Raw genomic sequence first — 22,074 nt, 5'->3', positions numbered from 1 at the left:
ATTTTTCCTTTCCTTTGGTAGATTTTTTGAGAAGGGAACTGTTCAACGACATCCATAAACATTGGTTCATCCATTTGCCCACATGTCTTTTATGCCTCCATTGTTGATACTTATTATTGGAACCTTTGATTGTTAATTTCCATTGATTCATTTGGACTTCTCGTGAACTTGAAAGTCCTCAAATCCTCATAAAAGGCCTCCATAGGGATCACAATTAACCAAAGTTGAAAAACCCCTTGAATTAGCAAGTGGCCATCTTATTAGGCTTACTCTAAAAACTAATTCTCTTACAAGCATTCCCATAAGCCTTGGAACTACATTCTTGTGATAATGTTTACTTCAAAATTCTTATTACTTGCATGAATTTTACTATTGGTAGTTAATAAGGAAAAGTGACCTTTTTATTATTCAAAGTTTACCAGCCACCTGAGCTTATTTAACATTTTTTCTTATCTATTTTTCAGCCTCAACTCAAAAGCATTGTTGAAAATTCATTCTCTTATCTCCATTTTCAGCGTGGTGTTGATAGGTAAGGAGAACTATAGAGAATGGTCCAGAAATATCAGCCACACCTTAATTTTCAATGACTTTGGAAAGGCATCTATGAATGAGAGGAAGATAATGCACCTACTAAGCCCACCTTATATAAAGAGCTAGACATTTGGGAGAAAAAATATAACAAAGACTATGCCTTGATTGTTGATTTTATAAGTGAAGAGGAGAGTCATTATATAGTTTTAATTATAAATTCTTATGGTGCATTAAAAATATAAAAGATCTATATCACCCACACTCATAATTAGAAGTTTTTCAATTAATGGTCAAACTTTTCAACCTTGAGTTGATGGACAGTGGCCCCTTGGCCCCAACCTAAAATATTAGAGCCACCATGCATGATGTGCATGCCACTGGATTAGGATGGAAATTCATCTCATAGAAGTTTTCAAGGCCTTCTATTTTACATATTCTCATTATCTTGAATCCCTAAAATCTAGTGGGAAACTCAAGGTCGTTATCTTTGACACCCTAGTAGAAAAGTTTTCAAAATGAGAGAAGTATTTTTGGAAGATGAATACAATAGTTTAGTCCCCTTAAGAAGTAGTATGCCTTGCTCAGAAAGGGAAGAATCAATCACATGATTCTCCTAAAAGAAGTGGCAGCAAAAGATGATGTGGAAGAAAGGAGTTCAGAAGTGGGGAGGTAAACACCATCAAGGAGAAATATCTAATCTTCATGGCATTCACTACAACAAAGATAGGCATGATGCAACAACATGCAGAGTCCCCTTGAAGAAATTCAAAAATAGACGAAACCAGAAAGAAGGTAAAGGTAAAACTTGAGATCTACCTAAAGGTAAAGTATTTGAATCTTCTCATTATATTGTTTCCCATTGCAATTTTATAGTCACAAAAGAGTTGTTTCATATTTAATTTCTTCTTGGAGAGATGCATGGTTGCTTGATATAGGTGCAATCTTCCATATGACATTTTGAAAAGACTTTTTTGAAGACCTCGGTGAAAATGTAGATGGAACATTATATTTGATAGAAAATTCAAGTATCAAGCGATCCAAACTTAGCACCATCAAGCTTAAACTACCCGCACTTCTTGATTTTATTCTGCATGATGTACTCTAGCTTTTAGAGTTGTGGAGAAATATGATGTTATTTGTTCACATTCACCAACAAGGCCACTCTATTCACATGTTTTATGGGAAATTAGAGATAAGGAAAGTGTTTAACAACAAAATTATCATGATTGGACTAGAGGAGGAAAGACCATTGAAGGTGCAAGGAACATATGCTTGTGCATAGAATTCCACATGCCTTAGTACAATGAAGGTACATTTCCATCTAGTCTTCTACGACATGCAATATTTCGACATATTTTGTTTGTTTGTTTGTAAGCTTGGTAGGACTACATCTTCATCATGTCCAATATATCACCCCAATGAGGGCGGGGAATTGAACCAGTGACTTCACATCAAGGAGTGCCTTAACAAAACACCCGATCACCGTCTATCCAAGATGCCATGGAATTCGACATATTAATTATGATAATATTATTTTGTTGAAAAGTAATGGTTTTTTTGGTTTTCCAACTATTCCAAGGGAACTAAAGCAACATGATGCTTGTATCCTAGGAAAACATAACAAGAAAAATTTCATGATTCTACTTCCTTAGCATGTAGAAAACTTGTACTGATTCATCCTAATTTATGTGGATCTATTCTCTCTCTCTCTCTCTCTCTCTCTCTCTCTCTATACATATATATATATATATATATATGAATATATGATGATGACTTTTAGTGATGATTACACGAGGATGTGTTAGGAATACTTGTTGAAAAACAAATTGGAAGCTTTTGAAACTTTCATAAATTTTCATGCATCGATTGAAAATGATGCACAATCATATATTTGTTCTATTTGTACTAATTATGGAATATAATATACTTCTAATGAATTTTAAAACTATCTTTGCCAATATGAGATTTAACATCAAACTAATGTTCCATCAACAAAATGGTGTGCCTAAAAGAATGAACAAGACTATCTTAAATATGACTCACTCTATGATGTTTTTCAAAAATGTAAAGTTGATGTTTTGGGCTAATGCAGTTTTACGTGTAGTATATGTCAAAAACATTTCCATCTCATGCTCTCAGAAATAAGAGTCCTTATGAAATGTGTTATGGCCACATTCCTTTGGTAAGGCATCTCAGGATCTTTGGTTCCACATGCTATGTGTTGGAGGTTTTTCTTTTTTTGAAATTTTTGTTATGTAGGTGACTGCACAAAAGGATAGTGGAGCATGGGAAGAGAAGCAGACAATGTGCAACAGAGGGAGATGGAACAGGAGGAAGGGATGCGACGCAGGGAGGTACCACACAAGTTAAGGATGGTAGCATCCAGAGAGAGGGGAAGTATGTGAATAGGATTAGGTAGTTAGGATTTTGCAGTTGATGGCGAAGGAGGAGAGGGATGCCATGGTAAGGAAGGTTAGATATATTACAAGCAGAGGAAGGTTTGTGAAGTGGAATGAATAGGCAGGGGATATTTTCAGCGGATGGTTAAGAACACATGGGATAACTAAGGGAGGATGTCAGAAAATATCCTAATGGCCAACTAACCAAGTGGAGATCTAGAGAGGTGGAGGAGCATGCCAAGAAGGTTTAGGAAACCACCAGGAGATGATAAAGGAAGAGGCTCAAGACATATAGTTGGTTGGTGAGATGGTTAGACAATCAAACAATAAACTAATGGGATGATCGAACTATAGTTATCAAGGACAAAAGGATTGTTGTGAATATATATTTCTTTCTGTGTCATCAATTTCAAGTCTTAGTCTTTGAGTCTATAGCTACTATGCAACAAATGTTGTAAGGGAAATTATCTATAATAAAGGTTGTGTGGTTTTGTGTTGCATGTGTGGTCCTTTTTGTATTATGAGCAGGGAATGATGGCTAGTGAGCCGAACTACATAACATTTGGGTTATAGCACTTCATGCCTTTGCTTATTCATGATAAAGTAATATAATGAATGGTTGGGTTGCTTTTGATATATTATTCCTCACATGTGTGCATTTATTTGGTTATATTTTCTTGGCTCAATGCATGTATAATGCCCTTTTATTGCACTAAATATGTTAGAATGTCTCGAATGGCTAAGTAAATCAATGATTTGGCACTTAATTAATAGGTTATAGTGTTCTTGTAATGAATGGTGCCTTGTGTTATTAAAGTCGACATGAATCATGAGGGGTGTAAGTTAGGTCAGCCTTCAACATAATGTCATTTGTGACTTGCGCACTAACCAATAAACATGAGATTTTGGAGGTCCTGTGTGATGCACAGCCCCAGGATGATAGCTAAGTGTCTGTCTGGTGGGTGTCTGAGCCTTATGTTGTAGGTTGAAGTTTAGTTCCTTAAGATCTTAACAATCTCATCTGACTATGGAAACCTGGTTCCAACAATCACCCATTAGGATCTCATATGAGACTTCATCCACTCTGTGGTTATCATACATAGTAGGTCAAACATGCATCATGGTGTCATTATTGCAGTGGGTGTCATCATGGTGATGTTGGTGTCATTATAGATATATATATATATATATATATATATATATATATATATATATATATAGAAATATATTGGGTTTTGTTGAAAGTGTCGATGTTGAGTTGGTTTTGTTGGCCAACTGTACAACAAATCCTGTGTCTATCAGAATCCCACACACCAACAAATGGTTTCATTGTCGAGACTCAGATCATTGTGTGACAGGATTTTTTTATGGTAGGAATGTGGAAGCCATGGAATCCAACCAAGGAGGATATTACTCGGTGGCTTAAGAAAAAAGAGCACGAGTTTGCAGCAAAAGTGATCAAGGATAAAAGACAAAGTACGAAGAAATGGTTGGAGAAGCACGTGTTCACTGAACTCCATGAAGCTTTCTTTGGAGAATTCTCGATCATCCTAATGGAGTGGCTTCAATGGTTGAAGGAAAAAATCCAGTGTATTGTCATGAGAGTCTAAGGAGGTGTACTCTAGAGGAGGTATGCCAGTTGTAAGCAACAATATCTTTACCGCTGCATAGAGAAATTTTTTGAAGGGACCACAAGGCATAATTATATGGCCATTACCATTAGCCATCATGATGTTAGTGTATAGCCATGGAGTTCTGCCTTTGGAATCAGATATCATGAGCTTCTAAACTGCTCACGTGCCAAGGGAAATGGGGGAGAACCAAAAGATGGTCTGAGAAGATGGAAAAGAGGAAAGGTAGGAAGAATGTGGTGGAGGCTAATAGTGGACACAAAACTGTGCGGGTGACAGTGAGGAAACAATATGGAGAGAGAGAGAGTTTGAGGGTGGTACTTTGAGTAGTGGAAGGAGGTTTTGGCGGGGTGATGTAGGAGGAGTTCGATTAGCATTGATTCCTACCTAAAGGAGATGCCCAAGTAGAGGGGACACGAGAGGTCACTGAAGAATAAGGAGTAGCACAAGTGACCAGAGTTATGAAGGAACATAGTTTGGTAATATATGCACATAAAAAGAGGAAGGAGAGTAGTTGAGCCCATGCAACATAGAGTCTTTGGATCCTATACAACAGAATCAAACTATGCTTAGTGTTGAACTCCTGACCCTGCACATTTCTACAAATCTAGAGGTAAGAACTCAACATAATGTCACGACTACTATAACAGGTAATTATAGTCAAGGAGGTGGAGGTACTAGTAGCAATGGAATTGGTCAAGCCATAGGAGAACTGTTGCAAGGTGCTCAAGCTTGTTGATTTTTGATGGCATGTGAGAATCTAGGTTTGGTCTTAGAATCTCTTGAGCTAGTTTGTGACGTAGTGAGATAGATTGTACTTGTGCAGAGATTGTTCGGGTTGAACAAGCATTATATTTTCTTCTCAGATCTTCTAGTTAATGCAATATAGATAGTCGGGGGTTTGAGCAGTTACTTCCCCAAGACAATTATTGTGTTATGTGAGATTGAAATTCTTCCTTTTCTGCTTAGTGTTTTCATCAAACAATTTTTGTTTCCGTTGATGAGTAGAGTAGATTCAATTCTTTTGTTATAACATATTACATAAGTAGTTTGAATCTACAAGTAAAAATATACATGGTATCAGAGCAGGAATTATTTGGGTGGCGAGTTTATAGAGAATATCTCACAAAAACAAATAGCAGATATGGATTCCTTGCGAAAAAATACCCAAATTCAAAAAAAAAATGGGCTGAATTAGAGTTCATATGAGGAAGATATCGCCGATTTAAAATAAACTCTTTTTTTTAGAAAATTTTGTGATGACGGGATAGTGACAACGAAGATATGAGTTTCCAGAGTGCCCAAACGATGTAATATTTAGAAAAGGGAGAGTTTTCCTTAGACACATCACAATGACATAGATGAAACAGATCAGTGTATGAGTTAAGAACCTGTATGCTCTTGAGGTACAAGATGCATGCAAAGCCTTGAGGAGCAAGAAAAAGGTTAGAGACTTGGTGGTTGAGAGGGATCATGAATTACCTCTCAACATGCAGCCTCAGAAGTAGCCTCAACAATTTGTGGAGTAGTCACAACTGGATAAGCAGAGAGGAGACCGAGTGGTGACATTCACTTAAGCAGAGACCTCTAGTAGGGGGAAATTTCGAGCCAAGTGGGTAGAGGGATAACATGCAGCCATACCTCCAGGTGAGAGGTGGGGCGATGTGAAGTAATAGTCCCAAGCGTGTAGAAATTTGGGTAGGGTCCATTGAGATGTTTTGTCTCATGGATCATTACCTTGCTAAGGGAGCCCACAATATTTAGTAGCAGGAGGATTAGTGTTAGTCAGATACTGAGGAAGTGCAAAGCAGAGTTGACAATAGAGCAGGAGGCTTAGTAGCAGAGTCAGCAGCAACACAGTTGTTCCAGTAGACAGTTGCATACATAGTCGATTCAATTTATTTTGGATTCTTTTTGGCTGCAGATGTTGCGGTAGAAACAACAACAGTGACAAGTGTTACATGTAGAACATTCTAAAGTTACTAGATTGGGATATAGTTTAATTCCTTTATTGTTGAGAGGGAGTGTTGAAAATTGCAACAAGAAATGTTAAACATAACATCTAGAAGACATCCTAATTCATTTTGTCCTTGCAGTTAAATTGTAATTCTATTCTCATAGCAACTTGTAGTAGTTAACTAAGTTAAGTTGACTTAGTTGGCTCAGTAAATTCGAGTTGGAAGCCTATCTAGATTCATGTAGAGTGATTTCTAAATTTTAGGGGTCCAGGTTGAGTTCTTTTGAGTTGTAATTAGTTAACTCAGTTTAACTGAGTTATAGTTAGTTAAACTAGTTCAATTAGTTGGAGGAACTAGTAGGAGATCTAGTAGTGGGGATTAGCTTCAGTGCAACTTCACTGCTCCATGAGTTAATTGAAGATTCATTCATAAATAACTCATGCATGTTAGTTCAGAGGAAGACCCAGTTGAGATTAGAGTTCAGTGACAATGTACTATCAGTTGCATAATTTTCTGAGTTGTACAAATGGTGCATGCAATCAATAGAAGGCCTACGATGGATTGCGTAGTTATGGTGAGGGATTTTCCCAATTAAATATGGGCTAATTCCCTTAGGTATTGCGTAAGGAAGTAGGGGCTTGGAAGGAAGCATAATTTTCTAAGTGTTGACTTGAGCTAGTTTTTGAAGCGGTGAGATAGATTGTACTTGTGTAGAGATTGTTCGAGTTCAACAAGCATTGTATTTTCTTCTCAGATCTTCCAGTTAATGGAATATAGATAGTCGGGGTTTTGAGCAGTTGCTTTCCCCATAAAATTATTGTGTTATGTGCGATTGAAATTCTTCCTTTTCTACTTAGTGTTTTCATCGATCAATTTTTGTTTCCGCTAATGAGTAGAGTAGATTCAAGAATTTTGTTCTAGCATATTACATAAGTAGTTTGAATCTACAAGTAAAAATCTACAATATGATCTAGCAAACCAAGTGATTTGTAATAAAATAATTAATCCATTTAGCATAAATTATTCCCAAACCACTTTTGCATCAGACTCAACTAAAGCACTAAGACTCACCTAATAATCTAACAATAAATTTCACCCTAGCTTTGGTTGTTTAAGCTGGAGGGAAAAACTCTTCTGATTAGCCTCGTCGAAAAACACAAGTAATCGATGAGGTTAAAAAACCTCCTAGGATGGAATTCGTCATCAAATTATAGCCTTACCTACATCGTTACATAGACTCAAGATTTGACTAAGATAATTTAAAATATATAACTTGTAGAATGGGATGACCATGACACAGGGATTGTTGATATGTGATCTGGTCCTTGTTGAAAAAAGTTGTATTTCCGCTTCCTTGGAACTTTGACAAATCTGGTGAAACATCTGGCTCCATTTGGGGACAAGTTGCTTCCAAGAAGGAACGTGAGAATCTTGCATCTGATGAAACAAAAGTCCATCAAATAGATATCCATTCAACATCAAAATCATCGTGCATATGTAACAATACCACTGGAATAGAAAATCTTCTCTAATAAACTGATATAAAAAAGACATAATATAAATGCGTGAAACAAACTATCTAACAACATGAAATAAAAGGGGAATAAGGTTAGAGATAATATACAAAAAGATGCCCATGGCATCAGATATCATCAGTGAGGAACAATCTTGGTCATCTGTCCGTTGACTGGTGGATCACTCGACTACTTTCAGATGTTCCTTGCTAAAGTTTGACCCTCTTATGTCGGTGTGACTGGTCATCATTGTGTGCATATCTCTATCAATTTGAAACCTTCTTCTTCTTTTTTTCTTGGTGAAGGGGATGGGTGGTGGAAAAAGTGACATATCTCTGACTCAAAGTGAGGTGAATGCTCTCATGGCACAACCTGTTCACCATTTTCCAACTTCTTTGGAACTTCCACATGGTATCTTCTTTATACTTCTCTGTATAACCTAACCATGCCGCCTGTTGCTGATGGAATAATGGCATAAGATAAATCCATCTGAATGCATTCACGTAAATCAATTGCAAACTGTCGAGAGAGAAGCATTCCCCATACATATGGTGCATCAATAACTGTAATATCCATGGTGATGATTTTGTATGGATAATTTGTTGAGGCAACCTATAAATATTTAACCATGCCAAGGAATTCAACCTTTCTAGAGTCCATTGAACAAATGTTATGATATGGTCTAGAAATTCTTAAGTTTAATTTCTCCATGAACTTCTTCGTCATAAAATTCTTAGATGCACCATAATCTAGCATGCAGTTGTGAAGTAATCTATCATTTATGTCCAAAGTAAGAAAGAAGGGCTTATGATTTCATTAGTCATATAACAATTGATATCATTTAATTTAATTTCTTTTTCCTTATCATTAGTTCTGTCATATTTTTGTTGAAGCATACCCAAAGCCCTGAAGAAATATTCCCTTTGAGATGGAACCTTTAAAAGTTTAAGTACAGGCACAACTATCTTAATATTATTTATCCATATAGTTCAATCCATGTTCAAACTAGATTTGTGTCTTTCAGCAGGAACCTACTTGTTGTGACTTTGACCTTTACCCTTCTTCGATATGTGTAGCCCTTACTCTTTGCAAGTTCTAGAACTTGTTCCTGAGTCAGTTTATCACCATATGCTTGAGTAATGTGGTCCTTTCTTCATCGAAGGTGTTTATTACAAAGGTTGAAGAAATCATATTGGCGCATGGGCTTTCACTTGATTCACCTTGACTTGCATTATTATTATGTTGATGTCTACGTTCTTATAAGATCCTTCTAGCAAAGGAACATGTACTTTCCTCATCAAAATTGTCACAAGGTCTGTAGAAGGGAATAGACTCATCAACTACATTGGAAGACTCAAGCGGTGTAGGAGACCTTTGATCATTTGAGGAATTCCCTTTTGGCCACTGATTTTTATTGATACTTTTGTTATTATTATTGTTTTGGAGAGGCATACTTTGTATTTTCATCTTAGTATTCCTTTCCATATGTATTAACTGATTATGCATGTCATTTATCTGCTTTGCATATTTAATTTCCATATCTCTAATTAGTTTGGTTAATTCTTTGATTTCTTCTGGCTCTTCTTTGATTTTGATTGGAATTCTTTCATAACCAGGGATCTCAGATTTACCTGAAGCCTTCATATCATTTTCTAATTCTTCAGCTGTGTTTTGGGCAGTAGCTAAAGTGAAAGGATGAGCCCATGTTATCTCATATTGAACTTCTACATGGTAAGCCTCAAGATATGTTTCCAAGACTATTTTGTTAGGAGGTTTGTAATCCTGAGTCAAGTCCCTTAGTAATTTGTTGAACCTCTGGTTAAACTGTACCACTGTTTCATTTTCTTTCTTCTTAATGGTATTGAATTCCTTTACTAAGAATTTTCCTTCTCTCTTATCCCCATATTTTTCTCTGAGGGCATTAAGGAGGGTCCTTAGAGAATCAAAAGAGTTATTAGCTTTGTCGCAGAACCAATCAATTGCAATACTTTCTAATAATAAAAAATAGTTTCATCCTGACATCTTCATGATTATAGTTCGTAGAATGAGCATATCTATGGAGGAACAAATCAATTTTCTTTATATGTTCTTCAACATTGATAGCGTTACTTCCATAAAAAATCGACAATTTGTTCATAGTTGAATCATTTGGTAGATCACGTGGATACCCCTAGATGTTGGTGAAGTTGCAAGGCCCATAGAAGTCACTCATGATGTCTTGATTTGGAGAATTGATGAAAAACAGGTGGAGGTAAAGGAGAGCTTCCTGTCTGTGAAAATTTAAATGATCCCTAGAGTGTAACTTATTTAACCAAGCTCTTAGAACTTTTTCAGGATCAAGAGCTGGGTTAACTAGGTTACCAAGATTCATTCTAGAGTATGTTCTTGTAAATGGATGAGTAAGTGGAGTCACCACCAAAACATGAAACTAACCTAAATGTCCAGGTTCTAAATGTGAGAATGAAAAAGATGAGAGGATTAGTAAGAGAAAAAATGATAAGGTGATGAGAAGATGAAATATGATGAGAGAAGGGTTCCAAAAATATTGTGGCGTAGATGGAGAATGAATGAAGGATGAAAGATTTACAATATTATGGAGATTTTCATAAAGCCAAGATCCAATAAATTGGTCCCCAGTAACGATGCCAAACAAACGTTATCGCCCAGATTGTACAGGCACTGCAACAACGCTCAGGACAGCGACTGTCACTTTGATCCCCACCCACTCCGTTCTAGTTGTCTCCCAACTACAGGATATGGGGGGAAGTCCCTATGAAATGAGGTGAAGGAAGAAAAGTTGGGAACCAAATTGTTTGGGAGATATGGATGAGTGGCCTAGCCACTTGGTTGAAATTAAGAAAGATTAGTGATTAGATTTAGATTTTCCATTATGAGACCAATGCCTTAATGGAGTCATAAACTATTGCTTTCTATATATTGGAACCAAATGAATGGATGGAATCCTGATGCTTGAATGCTTGACTAACCTGAATTATATGCAAACCTATTACCTATGTGTGATGTAGAGATCTTGGTTATTTTTAGTTAAATGCCTAATCTAGATGTAACATTCCTTTTAAATATTTTGAAGTTGGGCTCTGTTATCTCAAAATCAGACCCTGGAAGGCTGCAGACCAGGAAGATTTCAAGTAACTATTTCAGACCTACTTTAGGTTGAGGCTTAGCCTCCTCAACCTAAAAGGGCTCTCTCTAAATGGGTTAATGATTTTTACTTAAGATAAGATGGCTAACTCTTTGTGACATATCTGTGATAAATATAGGTGTTGGAAAAACATCAAACAAATTTCCATTGGGCCTATGGAGTCAACAACACTTCAGTAAACAATGGTACTCCCTTTACATAGAAGTCAGGGCACTTAGCATTTGAATATTCAGAACACAACACATATGGAACCACAGCTCATAAATGCACACAGGAAATCAGAGCACAATCAGTGAATTCTGAGTGATTGTACACCTATGCAACTGTAAAAGACATTAAGGAAAAGATAAAATCATACATTCTGAACATGGAAATCCTTCATGAATCCTGAGAAGTAAAGCAGCTAAATTATATTACTGAAACTTTGTCTTTACATAAGCCAAAACAATGCTCTGTTCATCAAATTTCCAACCCTCATTACATTGTTGTTTCAGCTATATATAGAATCCTTATTCTAACTAATTCGAGCTTCCTCCTCCAGCATGAGGGGAATTCGATAACTACCTCTAATGACACCTATCAGCTATTTAACTAACTAATAAATACAATAAAGTGCTGACTGGAGTTTTTAAAGAGTTCTAAATTAACTATGACTCTAACTCCATTTTCCATGCAAATGGCTTCTCCTTGTTCTTTGACACCTGGTCCTCTTTCGATTTGGCTGAGCTGGATGTTTAATACTCCATATTGACCTTGAACGCTAAATCATTTAACTGCTCAGAAGTATTAGGAAATTTCCCTTGCTTCTCGGCTCCAATTTTCCTCTTAATGCTCGAATGTACAGAAGCATGCTTTCTAGCCTTTAATAACCCAAAATATGGAACACTGCCACGTTCTTGATGTGTTGTAAGCTGCATCAATGAACATGTGTACAGGCAAAAGTTTCTTGTATGCAAATCGTTTGATCCCTCTTGAACGATGATAAAGGGACTTTACAACCGAAATTTAAAATTGGGTCGAAATATTCCACCTTTTAAAGCATCCACCTGTCTTGATCTGATTTACTATTGTTGTTCCAGTTGATGTCTTGCATACCCTTTTGGCGTTTCCCTTTCAAAATTCCCGCTCATAATACAAAACTGCCTGTCTGTGTTAAAATCATCACCTACAGCAGTTTCGTAGCGCGCTACGAAACTGCTGAATTATTTGAAACAGCTTGCCTTTGACCCGAGATTTTTATCACCCAAACATTTGATTACCAAAAATTCCCTTCAACTTTTCATATGCATAACAGGGATATACATTTCTTCAGAACAATAAGCCTAAGCAAATTTTACAAAACTTAGAGCAAAACCTTTCTTGAAAAGAAAATTTATTTAGCAAGTAACTGGCCTAGCTGTGCCTTCAGGTCTTCAATTTTCTTCTTCATAGCTCTATTCCCAGCTCTTAGTTGCATATTTATCCTTCTAATGTACCTGACTTCTCTGATTGCTGGTACTGTCTATGTGTGAAATTGTGCATGGCCATCAACTATTGAATTTAACTGGTTTTCTAGGGTTTCACTCCCTTTCCACAGAGCTTTACGATAATTTGCATACATGATTGCCCGTTTTCTAGCAGCTTTCTTCAATTTGGCAATCTCATATCTAGCTGCTTCCAATTGGCTTTTTATGGCTGCTATATTATCTCCTTGAGATGTGGTGACTGTTCTGCTTGTATCTTTTTGCCTAACTTTCCCGGTTTCCTCTGTTCTTGGCAGCGCTTCTTTTACTTGCTTCCTTGTAATAGGTCTTCTGGGTTTAAAAATAAATTCTTCACCTGGCTCATCGAATTTAAGCCTTTTTGAGGCCTTAGACTTCTTGGTACCTTCCTGCGGTGACTGTGTCAAATCAATATGGACTTGTTCAGACTGCTCGAATTCAATGGCCTGTAACAAATCATTCAAACTTGCCTTAGACACTGGGCTCTCTTCAACTGCTATGGTTTTACCTTTTCCCTTCTTTATCTGGCTTCTTGTCTTTACCCTTGAGACTGCTTCAGATCTGCTTGTTTCAGGTATAGTCTTCTTATCATGAGTTTTTTCCTTTGTTGATTGCTGAGGTTGATCTTGAATGATTAGTGGCTTCACTGGTTTTCTTAGCTGTGACCTGGTTTGCTTTTTAGTTCTTGCCTCTTTTTGGAGCTCAGCTATTGTGAATTCTCTGGCTGGTTGTGGAGTAAGGCCAGTCTTGCTTTGGAATCCAGCCATGAAAATAAACGAGTTCCAGTCTCTGCCTATCTTTTGGAGGCCATCTAAAACTAGCAACTTGATCAAACCATGATGAAACAAAGAGGTTTCACAGTCCTCTTTCCTCAGCTGCACCTTATCACACATCTTACTCAAACTGCGAAACAAATAAAAAGGAATGTCTATGGAGACTTTTCCCATGAAATGCAAAAGCAATTTGAAATGATAAGAATAAACCTTATTGTACCTTCCTTCACAGGTCAAGTATTTCTGTATGCATGTGAGAAGAAGAGCATAATGTTCCTTGACATAATTCCTGGGCACTGCTTTTGTTAAATCTTCGTTTACATATGCCTCCTTTAAAAACTCTTTACAAGGATTCATGTCAAACTTAAAATTTTTAAACCATTCTTCTCGTCCTCTTGGGATCTCTGTCACAGCAGATATTGCTTCTGGAGAAACCTGTACTTCTAACATGGCTACCTTTGAATTTAAACCAGTGAAGTTTAGCGCAAATTCTTTAGTTACCTGCGCATGTCCTCCTTGTAGCTTTTTACAAAATTTCCAACACCCGGCATCTTTGAACGCTTTCTTCACACCTTCATCCCTCAGTGTTATGTCCAAGCCCTCAGGTTCAGTCCTCTGGCATTTACTGGATCTGTGCTCTTTTTTCTCCATTTTTCCTTCGAGATCTTCACACACAAAGTCTAACAGCTCTGGTTGAAATGGTGATTCAGCTCCTTTTTAATTCAGCCTCGCTTGAAACCAGCCTTGCTTGCAATTCAAATTCTTTCATTTAAAACTCTTCAATACACAATCAGGCAGATTTGTCACTCATGCAGCACTTACGACTATCATTAAGGTCTATGCACGGTAAAATCCCTCGGGAATAATATTTCCGTACATATCAACAGATCTAGTAGTGGGGTAGTGGCTAATGAGCGTTCAAACGTGATATGAGAGGTACATAAACTGACATGAGTGGACACAACTGGTGACTCACCTAACGGACTTGACATTTTGGGAAAGATTCGCTGCGGAATGCACGAATCCATGATTTCGCAGCGCTGTTAGTTTTAAATTCTAATGATGCGCTGCGAAACGGCCTAATCATGACGCGCTGCGAAATTGCTTAACCATCATTGCGCTGCGAAACTGGCAAATGGGATTACGCTGCGAAATCACTAAAAGCCACGGTGACTCGAATAAGACAAAATATGACTATGGAAAAATGATAGGTGGAGGAGAACCAATGGGAGTCGAGTATGGTTTGAGTTAAAAACTTTAAAAACTCCAAATCCGAAGTGAGGAAACATAAAATGAAATCAACTTAACACAGACCTTTGTTATCGGACTAGGACAGACAATTATATGCATCAAATTTTTAGTTCTAAGTGATAACAGGCTCCAAGGTAGGTTGTGGGAAAGAGGTCAACAAAAAGTAGGCTAGGGCCTGATTAACGATACCTTTTGTTGTGATCCTATCACCTGATGCCTATGGCACTGCAGAGACTGTGGCTCTGATGCCTACAAGGTCACTGTGTTAACCACCGAAGAGTTGCTGAGGCCCCTCAAGCTAAGTGAGAAGGGTTGCTTTATATTTCTATCAACCTAGCTTATGCTAGGAGGTAAATTATTAATGTAATACAAAAATCTAATATGCTTATGCAAGATATTATGGGTGAGATTATCTTGATTTAAGATTGCTTAAGTTAATTAAGTAATTATGTGAAATTTGTCTTAATGCAAGAGTACTTAACAATGTTATGATACAATCTTAAACAAGATGAGTGCTAAGAGATACAAGTGTAAATTTCAAGTAACCAACTTATCCACTAATGATTATGAACACAAGATATTATGCTAATCAATAAGGTCAATGTCAGATTTGAGATGAGAAGCCAATTTCTGATCTATGAAATTTTATATTAGTAGTAAAAAGTTTAGAAAATTCAGACTTTATCAATGTTATAACAATAGTGAGGAAACCCCTAAGGAGTTGTAGGTAACTCCTTCTCCACGGCGATCAGCTCTGAGCGCTGTCACAGCTCGGCCCCTTCGGCCTTCCAGATCCCTGCATGAGCTGACCATTCGCGGATCTGCTGAGATCAGACCAGATCGATGCTCCTCGTCCCCGACTTCAGACCCCTGCGCGTTCCTGACCGCGTGTGTGCCTGATCAATCGAGGATCTGCCCAAGCGAGGCTTACTGATCATGGAGGCTTGATCTCACCTGTCAAGCCAGATCTAGCGCCCATGGAGGTGCTGGGCACCACCCAAGCCCCTTCCTCTCCTCCTCCGTCAACGTTCTCCTCAGCTGAGGTGTTCAGTCGGCTTCTGGATGGGCTACCCAAGAAGAAAAGTGTAGAAGCATCGAAATTCGTCAAGAAGCTCGACGATATCCCTGAGATCTCTCTTCCTCCGGAAACCCCAATCCAGGTTGCTCTCCCCCTGTCCAAGCGGGCTCTCATAGGCCAGTTCACTGGTCTATGGCCATCTCCCAAGTCGACAGAGAGTTGGGTCAAAAGAAACTGGTCGTCGTTGATTAAAGAAAGTGTGACTTCATTTTTTTTGGGACGAGGATTCTTCCTCTTTGAATTCACCGCCAAAGAAGATAAAGAGCTGATCTTCCGAAATGGTCCTTACTTTATGGGCCCCCAGGGTCTGTATCTGAACAAATGGACCCCTGACTTCGATCCAGCAGTAGACGTACCCAAAGCTGTCCCGGTATGGGTTAGGCTTCCCAACCTCCCAATTCACTGCTGGAATTGGGATTCTCCGATGCATATCAGAAATGCCATGGGGAAATTCATAGACCGAGCGAACAGTAAGGATCAATACGACTATGCAAGGATATGCATTGAGGTGGATCTGGAGGAGGGTCTTCCGGAGGCCATCAAACTCAAAGTAGGAAGCTGGACGCATGTGCATAAGCTAGACTATGAACAGTTGCCCTTCAAATGCCAGAAATGTCAGGTTTATGGGCACTTTGCCAGAAACTATCCAACAGTTAATGAAGCAGATCAAAGGAAGGAGGCCGGCTGGAACCAAGTGAAACGATCCAAAATTTCTTCCAAGACCTAGAAGCAGGGAGGAACCACCGGCAAAGGCCCCCAGCAGGATCCAGCTCAGCAGATCCAGCAGTCCCAGCCCAAGTTCACCCCAGAGAACAGGTTTGACCCTCTCAGCTCCCAACCAGAGGACACTCATGAAGTGGTAGTTCAAAAGCCAGCGTCCCGAGACAAAGGTTCTCATGTTAAAGACAAGGGAGACACAGAAAGCTCAAAAGGAACTCCCGTTGTAGTTGAGGAGGAGGATCAAGAATCAGAAGAATCAGAGGAGGAAGGAGAAATAGGAGAATCCCAATCCTCGGTAAGGAGATCACAAGAGGACGCAAAACGGATAGGGAGAAAATAGAGCACGAAACGTACAAAGATAAACTCCAGGGTAGCCAACCAACATTGGAGAAGTTGTTAGCAAAAAAGCCGAAGATGGAAAGAAACCAACATCAAGGCTCCAAGGGGGCCCAACCAAGCAAAGGTAAATAATGAAGATAATCTCCTGGAACTGTAGGGGTATGGGCAACAATATCAAAGAAGAGGCTATACAAAATCTAATAAGAATAGAGGCCCCCGACATACTCCTTCTCTAGGAGACCAAGATGGAGGAACCAGATTTCCTTCAGGTAAGAAAAAAACTTTGGAAAAAGAGCAATGCAACAGTTGTCTCAGCCCGAGGAGCCTCTGGAGGGTTGGGCACTCTTGGAACGAAAGCAACTTTTCGCTGGTGGCAGAGGCATCAAATACCCACTGGGCGATGTTAAAGATGCAGCACCTAATTAAAAAAGAAACCTTCCGTCTTTTCAATGTTTATGTTCCGGTCAAAGCTGGAGAAAAAAAGATCTGCTGGGACTCCTTAAGGCAGCAAGCTGATTTGGGCAATCTGGAAAATGTCATCATAGCAGGTGACCTGAACATCACCCTGCACTCTTTTGAAAAGCGAGGATGCTGCATTGTGTGAGATCCGGCAAGGGAATCGGTTGAGGACCTCCTCCAAGACTGGGATCTGCTAGATATCAAGCCGATCTCAGGTAAGTTTACTTGGTCCAATAAAAGGATAGGTCTTGGCCATATTGCTGCAAGGCTGGATAGATTTTTGGTGCATAGATCCTTTCTTCTGCTTGGTCTAGATGCTAGCATGCACATTCTTCCTTGTTGCACCTCTGATCATAAGCCAATCAAGCTTATCCTTCGAGCTCATGCTGAACTTGGTCCCATCCCCTTCAAGTTTAGCCCTTTGTGGACCAAGGAACCCAACTTCTTGCAGATCGTCAAAGAAAGCTGGTCCCAGCCTATCACTGGATCCCCATTTTATATTTGGGAAGAAAAAATCAGGAGATTGAAATCAGTCCTAAAGTGCTGGGCCAAATCCCTTGTCAACCCAGCAGCTGAAAGGAAAAATATCCAAAGCCAGCTCGAAGCACATCAATTGAACACAGAAGAGGTTATATATTTAGAGAAATTTTAGACAAAGAGGTTCACCTCCAACAGCACTATCATAAATCTTGCCTGGCTGAAGAGGAAACGTGGAGGATCAAATCGCGTTGTCTCTGGCTAAAGGTAGGCGACAGAAATACCTCATTCTTTCACAAACAAGCTGAAGACAAAAAAGGTTTCAACTCTATCACTGAAATTAAGGAAGCTGCTATCATACATAAAGAATTTGCAAGTATCAAACATGCAGCCCATCAACACTTCAAATGCCTGTATAGTGAAGAGACGAATATGAACCAGAACTTTCGTTTGCTAGAAGGGATTCCCACGTCAATATCTGCTGATATGAACCACCATCTAGAAAAAAATGTCACAATAGAAGAAGTCAAAAGGGCCCTCTATGCCATGAACCCAGATAAATCCCCAGGTCCTGATGGCTTTTCTGCATCTTTTCTTCAAGCCTGCTGGCACATAGTGGGGAAAGATTTATTTAAAATGGTTCAAAAATTGCAGGCCTGCCAGAAATTAGGAGGAAGTACTAACTCCTCTTTCCTTGCTCTCATTCCCAAGGAAAAGGGAGCCAGCTCCTTCAATAGGTTTCGCCCCATATCCCTGTGTAACATTGGCTATAAGCTGATTACAAAAGTTATTGCAAACAGGTTGAAGCATATACTTCCCAAAGTTATCCCTGAGAACCAAGGAGGCTTCATACACGGAAGGCATTTGGTGGACAACTTCACACTAGTCCAAGAGGCAATTCTATTAAGTCAGCAGTGCAAGGAACAAGGTATGGCTATCAAATTAGATCTAGCAAATGCCTTTGACAGAGTTAATCATAGTTTTCTTTTGAATGTCTTGAAAAAATTTGGTTTTGGGGTGAGATTTATCAATTGGATCTGGGCCTGCATCTCGGAACCATGGATCGCCCCTTTAGTCAATGGTAGATCTGCAGGTTTCTTCAAAGCTACAAGAGGGCTAAGACAGGGTTGTCCCATGTCTCCCCTGCTGTTTGTTATTCAAGCTTCAGTTCTAAGTTTCCACCTAAACAAACAAATGCAAGAGCAGGAGATCTCAGGGATATCCATAGTGAGGGGGGTCCAAAGCATAAACCATGCCTTATTTGCAGATGATACTCTGCTTCTTGGGACAGCTTCGATACATTCAACTAAAAGATTTAAAGAGAGGCTCGACGAGTATTGTATGGAGTCTGGCAGTAGCCTCAACAAGGGTAAGTGTCATACTTACTACTGGAACACCTCGCCCTCTTTGCTCAATATCATCGCCAGATGCCTAGGATTCGCAGCTTCCTCAGATTGGACATCGTTCAAGTACCTGGGGCTGCCTATTTTCCTCAAGCGCGCCTATAGCAGTGATTGGATGTCGCAGGTAGAAAAATTCAAAAGCAAACTCCAGGCGTGGGGAGTAAACTGGTTAAACATGGCAGGCAAGACTGTCCTCATTAAAGCTATTCTTAGCGGCCTCCCGTTATACCAGTTCTTTGTGATTCTAGCGCCCATTGGTATACTACAGAAAATGGATCAATATATCAGAAACTTCTTTTGGAAAGGGGGTAAACACAATGAGAGAGATTCCCGCTCGTTAAATGGGAGACCGTCCTCAAACCGAAGATGGAGGGTGGGCTCAATTTCAAAAATCTCCCTCAACAGAACATAGCAATGGGAGCCAAGCTCCTCTGGAGATTAATTGCTCCGAAACCAGGCTGGGCACAGACAACTCTCTGGAGAAAATACCTCAAAGGCACGAGACTGAGATGTCTAGATGGACCGTTACCTCAAGGAACCTCGCCATTCGTTAACCTCTGCTCCAAAGCTGCCCCGTTGATTCAATCCAAAGTCTACTGGATTCCTGGAAATGGGAAAAAAATAAGCATATGGAACGATCGTATCATGGATCGTGAGCCTATAGGAGATTGTCCAAAGGTGAAATCGCTGAAGGAATGGCTGATGGCAGCCGGGAAAACCAAGCTGTGGGACATATCCACATGGAACGGAACACAGTGGGCGGGCTGGAGTCTGTCGGATCCGCCTTCAGACCTTCACCAAGAGATCACCCATCTCTGCTATCTACTGAACGGAATCACACCCACGAGCATCAACAGGAAAGATAGGCAAGGCTGGGGCGATCAGTCGAAAGGTTACACTGTTGCCCAGGGATATGCATGTTTAGCCGCAATCGCAAATGCGCCCTCAGATCCAGCCCCGTGGAAGACAGTCTGGGGCATCACTACGCTGCCAAAAATTGATTTTTTTTGCTGGCTTTTATGCCATAGGAAGATATTAACAGAAGACAAACTCCAGAGGCACGGCTTCTACGGTCTGTCCAGGTGCTCCTTGTGCCAAGACTCTGAGGAAAGCGCCACGCACCTGGTTCTCAATTGCAAGTTCGCCATTCAGGTCTGGAGAGAACTGATGGACTATTGGAACCCCAGATTCGAGCTTCCTGCCGCCATAATAGCTTTATTTGCCAACTGGAAAGCATGCTATCCCGGACCTTCCCCCAAAAATAAAGTGATCAAAGCGGCCTGGGCATCACTACTTAAAATTTGCTGCTGGTAGCTATGGCTAGAGCGCAACAGCAGAATCTTCAGGAACCTTCAACACAATGCCAAGACGGTGGCATCCAAGGTAAAGATTCAATTAAAAGAATGTTTGGGAGGACATAAAGATGACTCTAACCTCACCCAGCTAGACAGAGATTGGGGGTCCTTCTTGAGCCTGCATTTTCACCAAAATGTCAGAAGCATGGCTCCATCTAAGGAATGGCAAATAAGGGGAAAAGGTAGTGAGGATTTTCAAAACTGGTTCCTTAAGCAAAAGGTGCACTCCCTCTTCTTCGACGGGGCAGCAAAAGGCAATCCGGGCAATGCTGGAGCAGGGGGAGTAATTAAAAACATAGATGGTGCAGAGATCCTCCACTTTGCCTGGGGTTTAGGAATCAATTCCAACATCCAAGCCGAGGCATTTTCCCTCTACCAAGGACTCAAGCAGCTCTTGAAGCTAGAAATCGAGGAGGCTAATATCCTAGGGGATTCCGAAGTGATCATCAAACTCATGGTGACCAACTCTACCCCACGGGATTTAAGATTAGCAAGGCTGATCCAAAGAATCAGAAGCATGGCAAAGCTGTTTCAAAATCTGAAATATTTTCATGTGCTGAGAGACAATAACAAAGAGGCAGATCTTGAAGCCAATAAAGCTGCACAACTATCGGCCAGGATATTGAAAAGAGACGGGGAAGAAGCATGGGTCCCAATTCCTTAAATCATCTCAGCAGATATGTTTTTTTGCTTAATCCTAAAGTTGTTTGTTTGTATATTTAAACTGGGGCAGATTGTAGAAATAAGCACAATTGGGGATACCAAAAGGAGATGGAAATGGACAGCAAGTCTAATAGCGTCTCAGAAGGACGAATCCAATTGGATCGTGCCCATTCCTATTGTAATCAGAAGATTGGCATTTAGACCGACCCACTAATACAATCCATAACCGTTCCTGTTAAAAAAAAATCAATAGTGAGGAAACCACTTCAAATCATGAAATTTGCCTTACACATAAAACATGAAAATTCTCAGTGACCAACAAATGTAAACTAATTTATTTTAGCCCACTTTGTGATGATGTATTAAGTTATATTTCAGATCTGATTGTTAGTTTATAGCAGTAAACAACCACAGATCAGTAAACTAAAGATATCAAAAATACATGGTCAATATGCCCAAAATTAGTAAAAATGCACTAGAACTCAAAAATTTCAATTTTTAGGGCTTTTAGGAAGTGTGATCCAACAAATTTCAAAATTGATATGTTTATTACAATAGTGAAACTGTGACAGATCAACAATCTAAAAATACTAGAGATGATGCCTAAGATGCCTAAAAATAGTAAAAATTTCCCAGAAATTGAAAATTGAATTTATTTTTATTTTTATTAAATATATGGTTTAGAAATATTTTAGACTTGAATTTTATAGTTATGTAGTAAATTCCAGCAAGCTAAAATGTTAGATCTAGGTCAAATTAAAGATGCACAAGTGGCCAAAAATTGTGAACATTTATATTTTACAATTCTAATTGATTTTAACCATTTAAAATGTGATTTTAGGGCTTAGATTTTAATGATTTGACAGTTGTAATAAAATT

General features: G+C 39.2%; 1 protein-coding gene across 1 annotated transcript; it reads left to right on the top strand.

Moving 5' to 3' along the window:
- Positions 1-15,678: 15,678 nt before the first annotated feature.
- Positions 15,679-16,506, top strand: LOC149163795 (uncharacterized). Its single transcript, XM_089429260.1, has one exon. The coding sequence runs from the start codon at positions 15,679-15,681 to the stop codon at positions 16,504-16,506; it is 828 nt and encodes a 275-aa protein (XP_089285386.1).
- The last annotated feature ends 5,568 nt before the right edge of the window (positions 16,507-22,074 follow it).

The sequence above is a fragment of the Pinus tabuliformis genome, chromosome 5_1, assembly GCF_031772625.1.
Source record: "Pinus tabuliformis cultivar Carrire ecotype Pingquan chromosome 5_1, CPIR1, whole genome shotgun sequence".
In the NCBI taxonomy this organism is placed as follows: Eukaryota; Viridiplantae; Streptophyta; class Pinopsida; order Pinales; family Pinaceae; genus Pinus; species Pinus tabuliformis.
This window is presented reverse-complemented; position numbering and strand designations above follow the sequence as displayed.

Coding starts and splice junctions, on each gene's coding strand:
- LOC149163795 (XM_089429260.1), top strand. CDS start 15,679: ATGGAGGTGCTGGGCACCACCCAAGCCCCTTCCTCTCCTCCTCCGTCA.